The 8,060-nt window shown below is 41.8% G+C and overlaps 1 protein-coding gene across 1 annotated transcript in view; it reads right to left on the bottom strand.

Annotated features, from left to right (window-relative positions):
- USP31 (ubiquitin specific peptidase 31) overlaps window positions 1-8,060 on the bottom strand; it is a gene marked incomplete at its 5' end in the record, with an annotated part of 87,445 nt that overhangs the window by 50,716 nt on the left and 28,669 nt on the right. The window contains one exon of the mRNA XM_004705726.2: window positions 1,793-1,930. Within this exon, the coding sequence (XP_004705783.2) occupies window positions 1,793-1,930 (138 nt within the window). The remainder of the gene's footprint in view (window positions 1-1,792; window positions 1,931-8,060) is intronic.

The following is an 8,060-nucleotide window of genomic DNA, read 5'->3' as shown; positions in this document are numbered from 1 at the left end:
GGCCTGGTGGGCCAGGATGTGCTCCAGTCTCTCCTCCTCCCCCGTCATCTGCTCCTGTGTGCTCTGGTCAGATATATCCTTCTCCTGAAGCTGCAAATTCAGTGCCATCCTTTGAAATAAATTTTTCTCGGGGGAGGGGCAGGCATCCACTTAATATTTGGTGCTGGGACTAGCCCCCCAGACCTCTCCACTGGTTCTCTACTATACCTCCACAGGAAAAGAGGGACCAGACTTCAACCCAGTGCTCCAAGGTGTGAAGACAACATACAACTATCACTAATGTAACTGAACTACTGAATTGCATGATACGTGAAATACATGCCAATAAAACCATTTAATTACAAATATTTTTTAAAGTCCCTATTCTTGATTTAAGATTAATTTGAAAAAGTCACAAATGTCCTTTCCTTTCACTACAACACAGACATCAAATCCAGATACTTCCGTGAAAGGCATCTGTTAAAGAACTAGAACGCAGGAGACAAGATGTGGGTCAGGCTGACTCATCTCCCACAGACTGAGGCAGCCAGACAGTCCTCCTTCCCCGGGATGCTCGTCTCCCTCCAACTCTCAAAGCCCTACTCCAACCACTCTGCGAGCCCCGATTCGTCCCAAGTCTAAATTCTCTAGCACGACTACTGCTATACTGCTCATTTGGGTACCTAACCAGCCACCTGGAACAGCGGCCATGAACATGGCTACAATCTTGAGAAGGCACAGCAGCAGGGAGGTGTTGGGCAAGTGTTTCGTTCTAATGGCACCTAATAACAACAGCAATCACACACTACTTGACATTTTATTTAACCTTTTCATGTCCCTCCATCTCACAATTATTTACAAAGCATCTGCTACCACATGCAGAGAGCACTAGGCCAGACATTCCGGCTATAAAGATAAGTAAGACCAAGTGCCTGGCCTTGAGTATATCTCAGTTTGGTGGGAGAGTCAGTCACAACACAGTATAATGAAAACTGTATCACTGTGTACAAGGCACCTTATCACTGTGCTCAGGCACAAAAAGACCTTGCATCAGAGTCACTTAGCAAACCACCCAAACCAGATATTTCATATTTAAAGCACAAGCAGGGTTATCAGGCGTTCAAAGCTGGTGAGGGAGAAGCAACTCCTTAGTCTTGTGTCTATTGTTGCAACCAACCGACCTACCACATTAAAGTGACATGCATAAAAGTTGAAAATGATCATGAGGGTTATTTCCCAGTAAGAATTGTGTGGCAGTTCAGTTCTCATGCGCAAATCCAATCCTAAAAACAGAGACATCCATACATTTCCTTTTTGACTGTGTATTAGTTCTTATTGGAACAGGGAGTAGACTTCTGCTTTAACATCCGTCTTGTGAGATGGAATTACTAATTTTTACTTTAAAACTAGTCATCCATGCAAACATTTCCTTTCTCATTAGACTGTTAGCCCGCTGGGGACAGGGTCTCTGTACCTTTCCCTGCTCAGCACAGTTGCTGCTCCTTTTAAGTTGCTGTCAAGTTGAGTCTGACTCAGGGTGACCCCAATCATGTAGACCCCGCACGCCTCCCTTTCATGGCGCTTCTTACTGGGTTTGAACTGCCAACCTTTCTGCTAGCTAGTAGTCGTGGGCCACGAAACACAGTAGTAAATGAAGTAAAATATTCTTTAAATGACCATTGAATTTTATACTCTCCCAAAGATTAGTTTAACCGAATTAGCTACCCCTCCTTGGTGGAGGTTTGGGAGGAGAATCTAAGCTCACTGAACAGCCACATAGCACCGTCTACTCCAGCTAAGTGCACACTCTCACCTTCAGGGGAGGCTGGCCACTCTGCTTCACAGAATGATTGAGGTCTTCGTGAACGCGGTCCAAAAGCCACAGCAGAAACTCCTGGGCGTCATGCTGGGAACTGCCCCGGTATTGCAGGGCATTCTTTGACACAATACTCTGTACAGGGACATAAATCAGATGAACAGTTGTGAGTGTCTAGCTTTAAAGGTAAACTATTTATTCAGAATCACAAATGAGAGATGTGATATCTCAAAATGCTAGCAAGTAATACAAAAGCAAAAGCTCAATCTAAATATGCCTCCCCTTCAAAAGCTATACACAGAATTCCCCCATGACCCAGCAAGTTCACTCCCAGGCACACAGCCAAGAGACTTGCATACAGGCACTCCACCAGATGCATGTGCACCAATGTTCACTGCAATTGTATTCACAATAGCCAAAAGAGGGTAGAAACAATTCAAGTGTCCATAAACACACAAATAGATAAAACATGCTATATTCATACAAAGGAATATTATTCAGTCATAAAGAGAACTGAGTTCTATTAAGATGCCACCACATAAATGAATCAATGAGACCTCAAACCAACCTGAATGAACTTGTAATGGGTGACAATTGAACGAGATGAGCAACAAAATGAGTAATGCATTATTTGCATATAACCCAAAGTATAAAATAAATGAGTTTATGCTAAGACAAATAAATGACTAGATGGATGGATGGATTGGATGATGGATGGATGAATGAATGGATGGATAGATGGATAAGATGGATGACGGATTGATGGATGAATCAATGGATGAACAGGTGGATGGACAATTATATAGATAGAGAGAGAGAGAGAGAGAGAGAGAGAGAGAGGCAGGCAGGCAGGCAGGCAGGCAGATAGATAGAGCAACCCAGCATGCAGCAAACAATAAAGCAAGTAAATGAGAGAGAAGAAAATCCCTTTTACACAAAAATTCTAAATAATTTCTTGATTTTCCCCACTTGCCCCATATACACACCCTCACTGTAAGTTTAGTGACTTGCTTCCAAAAAGTAAAATAGGGAAAGAGGGGTGCAGGTGGAAATTTTATAGTGGAAAAACCTGGTTAGCATTGCCTGGGCCAAAAGATTATGGTTAAACATTATCAGTGATAAGCTATGTTGATAGCCTGTAGCTTTGACAGAATATCATGAGAATGGTCTCCCTCCCAAAGAAACCCATGACCTCAGTCTAGACATGAGGAAAACATCAGGCAACCCCCAATTAAGGGTATTCTATACCACATCTGACCAGCAATTTTCAAAACCATGAAGGTCATTAAGGACAGGAAATGTATGAGGAAACATCACAGACTTTGAGAATAAAGTGACAGACAGTTCAGCTAAATGCAATGTAGTATTATTGATGGAATCCTAGAGCAGAAAAAAGACATACGGGAAAAACTAGTGAAAACTAAAGTATTCGTTCTAATTAATAGTAATAAACAACAAATAAGAATGCTAGTGGTTCAGTGGTTAAAGCACTCCCCTGCCAGCTGCTAACTGGACCAGTGTCGGTTTAAACCCTTAAATGAGGAGCACTGGTGGTGCAGTGGGTTACACACTGAGCTGGTAAGCCACAAGGTCAGCAGTTTGAAACCACCAGCCGCTCTGGAGGAGAAAGATGAGGGTTTCTACTCCCATAAAGCTAAGGTCTCAGAAACCCACAGGAACGGTTAGACTCTGTCCTATACGGTCACTATGAGTGAGAATCAACTGGATGGCAGTGAGTTTGCTAACGCTTCTTAATTATAGTAAGTGTATTGCACAGTCATATCAGATGTTAACAGAAAAAAAATGAGTTTGGGTGAAGTCCTTAGTTATCTGGTGCTACAAGCCGGACTTTAACAAACAAATTTATTTTCTTATAGCTTAAGGGCTGGAGTACACATTCAGGGTGCCTGCTCTAGGGGACAAGCCTTCCTTTCTGAGGGCTGTGAAGGTCAGTCCTTGGCTCTTTGAGCTTCAGTTGCTGATCTTCCTGTGGCTCAGCACCTCCCTTTTCCCTTCTCTGCTGCCTCACTTGTTTTCATTTTGCTTTTGATTGTGGTTTGAATGAAAGTTTACAGAGCACATTGGTTTTCTATGCAATTCACACATACTTTGTTTCCTGACATTGACTGCAATTCCCCAATATAACAGGACTCTGCTTGTCTAGCCTGTCAATCAAGTCACAGCTTGGAGGCATCACGGAGGTAAATTGCTGACTGTAAGCCAGATACACACTCTCTGCATTGTAGTCTTCCTGCTGACAAGAGCTAAGCTAGAGAACCCCAGAGCTGGAGGAACCACGTGGAGACCCTTGCCAGCGCTGAGATGCTTCCACTGTCACTGGATCCATAAGACTTTCCACCCACTGGCCTGTGATCTTCCTGCATTCGGCGTCATTGCATGGCTGCGTGAGTCTGAAGAGTAATTTGTAGACTGGTATCAGACATATGGGCTAATATCAGACTTACAGACTTGATCTAGCCTGGGCCGGGATGTTTTCTTAATGTACCACTGCTCTTTGGTAGAAAGTTCTCTTACACACGAGTACCCCTGGATTTGTTTATCTAGTCAACCCAGACCAACACAGATAGTATATGAAAAAGAATCAGCCAATGTATGTTCTTGGAAGATGCATGACCAGTATGTTCCTTAGGGGCAAGAATGATGAGACTTGCAGAGCAGAGGGACAGTGTGAATATTATAAGGCGAGGGGAGGAGGTAACGGAAAGGAGAAAGAGAACAAATGTTCTTCAGTAACAGGAAAATGGATTTAGAAAAGCAGCAGTAGAATCCTCTTAAACGGAGCAGTGGACACAAGGGAAAGGAGATAAGGTTAAGTGCAGGTTAAGGTGTAGCTAGGAAGGCAGGGACTGTTCTCTGAACTCTTGTTTGTTTTACAGAGGAAGTAACAGAGAACTGCCAAGGGGCAGTTTCAGGTGTAGCAGGAGTTAGGCCACATAGTTGGGTCATACAAACTGCCAGAATAACAAGCTGTCCTACATTTCCAATGGTGGTAGGACAAGTTTTCGGCATATGCTTCTCAAACTCTTCATGTGGTGTCAAAGCCAGTAGTTTATGATCATCTGTTGAAATCTCATGGTGGAGACAATATTCAACTCTTTACCCAGATTACATTAAGATTTGATGTATGCTTCCTGCCATATACCTTCAACTCAGATAGCATTTATCCGCCAATCGCTAGGCAAGACACTGTGCAAAGGCTGCTCAACAAGATTTTTGCTGGGCATGACTAACAGGTAACAGGTCTTCCACAACCAGTTGTAACTAGGGCAAAAACTGCTCTGAATCAACTCCCCGTAAAGCACTACATCACCAACTAAAGGAAATTGTAAAGTGAAACCTCAATGAACATTCACAAACACAAAACCACCTTTCTGCATCTTTTCAGTCCTCACAATGGCGACTTCTTACTGCAAGATGCCTCTTCCCCAGACAAAACAAAACACAGACTAATGACCAAGCCTATCATCTGTGGCACAGAATGAAGAAAAACGATGCCAGTCATTGTGAATAGCCTTGGTATCATACAGAGAGCTTTGTAAAGTCGATTAACTTAACTAACTCTAGTTAAGTTAAAATGTAGTATCTCACCATGTGATCTCCCTTTTGACTCATTGAAAAGTTGTTCCAGTTTTTTAAAAAGTGAAGGGCAATACACATGGCCTAGGCCTCTGGTGAACTCCCTGTCCAGAGACCAGGGATGCGAACCTCCTTGCTGTCCTGCAGATGCATTGTAAAGTGGATCACTGCAGATAGAGTTAGGCTATCTCATCTCCCTCTTGACCCATTTTAAACGTCTTAATAGTTTTCAATATTTTCTGCTTTCTTTTCAAATGAGGTTTTTCCCGTTTCACTTTGTTATTGTTTTTGTTTTTCTTTGTATGTTTTTCTGTTTATGAAATCCGGTATGAGTCAATCTATATAAACAGTAACTGGATTGATGGTTTCTTGGGGGTATGGGAGAGGAGGTTGGGGGAAATAGGGAGCTATAACCTTGAGTACAAGAAAGAAAAAAATGTTCTAAAATTCACTGTGGTAATGATTATACAATTCTTCTCAATATGATTGAATTATTAAATTGTATATGTAAATTGTGTGCCAATAAGACTGTTAAAATTAATAAATAAACCTTCATGCAGTCCCAGCACTGCTATAAACCAGTGGTTATCTTAGGCACATTACTTAATTTGGGGATTCCTGATTTTCAAAATGAAACTGGGGAAAGGTTATCAATAGGTCTCTAGCTCCCAAAATTCTACCTCAAATTTATCCCCTAGAGTCCCAGCTAGTGATCTGGTTTTTATTTCCACCCATATTTGGCAATGCTTTGGTGTGCCATATACACACACACACACACACACACACACACACATATATATATCCAAACCTTAGTTTATTTGATGTCCTAACATTAATCCTTCTGCATTTTTGTATTTTTTAAAAGTTGATTATCACTGGAATATATCATCTAAAAATAGAAATATTGCTATCATCTAGAAATTGTTTGTCACTTCTATTTAAAATTTCCTACTCACAGTCTTGCTATTCCTGTCCTATAAGGTGGCTAAGAATTGGCATCAATTCAACACCAGCGAGTATATTTAAGGTGATGCATGTAAATCGCGGTGTTGGCAAAGAACACTGAGAGGATCATGGTGCAGGAGAACACATACATCTGTCTGAAAGGAAGTAGAGCCAGAATGTTCCTTAGAATCCAGGGTGGTGAGGCTTCACCTCACAGACTTAGAACATGTTATCCGGTTCAGAAGAGCATCGTGCTTGGTAAAGTGGAGAGGAAGTGAAAACAGGAAGACCCTCGACTAGGTACATTGACACAGTGGTTCAGCAACTTTCAAGTCCTCAGTTACGACTCACCACTATGACGGAGGGCATGTCTTGTGAACCATATTACGCCAACTGGTCTTGCTGTCTCCCACGACTATGGTCCTAATTCCCCAAGTCCAGTGACTCATTCGAAGGTGTCTTCATAACTTCATGTCTAAGACGTTTTTTAAATGCTACCCCCTCTATGCTCCACTCCAGCACATTCATAATAAATACAAAAGCACATACAAATATCCCCTGTCAAATCTATCTGTATCTGTGCATACAGTCCGGTGACTTTCAAGAGATCGTAAGCCCTTTTGTTCCTAGTCTTCCTTAGTCTGAATGCTCCACAGAAACCTGTTCGGCAGTACAGCAGTAACGTGCAAGCCTCCACTGACAGACACATGCTACCTGTGCAGGAGCTGCAGTGGCCTAAAACTGAACTCAGGTCTCCTGCATGAAAGATGAGCATTCTACCAGTAAAACGAACACTGCTCCTCCTACATATTCTACTGTAAGTAAATTGGGCCATGGCCAGTTTCCCCTTCGGTTAGGATGATCCTTTCATACACAGTTACTAAATAATACAAGTTAAAAGATACTTGTGGGGTTTTTAGCTTTCATAAAATTTCTCCTTACCCTTTAAATAAATTCTTTAGGTCTAGGGCTACAAAGAAAGAACATTTTTCTCCTAAAAGGAAAACAAAATAGAAATATGAGTTTGACACATGGTCTGGAAAAGACACAGAATAAGTTTACACTATTGTACAGCTATAAAATTAGACATGTGGTTCTTTCTTCCCCTGGAGGCCGAGTTCAAAAGGCACCATTATTCCAGGCTCCAGGGGAAAAACATTAGCTGGCTAACAACATCCTTTACTTGACCCTAAAAAAGATGACAAAGTAATGGCCTTTGGTAATTTCCTCCCATGGGGAAGGGACATGGCACTGTTCATCCAACATGGCTGCCTGGAGTCATGTTACTCCTCTGGGGAGAGAGCAACTTGCCAAGACTCATAAAATCCAATCATCACCTACTTTAGCTGGTTTTATGCCAGGGAAATGTACAATTTATTTCCATGATCTTGGATACGAAACAGAAGAACTTGGGAGGACACTAGCTTTTACATTTTAAGAGAATGGAATGTTTGAAAGGTGAAACTCGGATTTCTATAAGTTTGGGGGCTGCTGCTGGCAACATGTGTCTTGAAAAAGGTTTCATTGGTGAGCCTGATTTTCAAAACACCTGCTAAGTTGATGAATAATAATAAATATACAAGATAGAATTTACAGAAATGAGTGAATACTATAAAAACAGTGATGACCTAGGAAAACCCAATAATAAGTGTGCTCGTGCAGTACTAACACCATACCAGGTACAGAACGCAGTCATGGCCAACTGGCACTCTGCCCTCTTCAT

Source organism: Echinops telfairi, unplaced genomic scaffold (genome assembly GCF_000313985.2).
Source record: "Echinops telfairi isolate 266 unplaced genomic scaffold, ASM31398v2 ScPeMD7_5;HRSCAF=22, whole genome shotgun sequence".
In the NCBI taxonomy this organism is placed as follows: domain Eukaryota; kingdom Metazoa; phylum Chordata; class Mammalia; order Afrosoricida; family Tenrecidae; genus Echinops; species Echinops telfairi.
The sequence above is the reverse complement of the archived record's forward strand: the minus strand, read 5'-3'. Positions and strand labels throughout refer to the sequence as shown.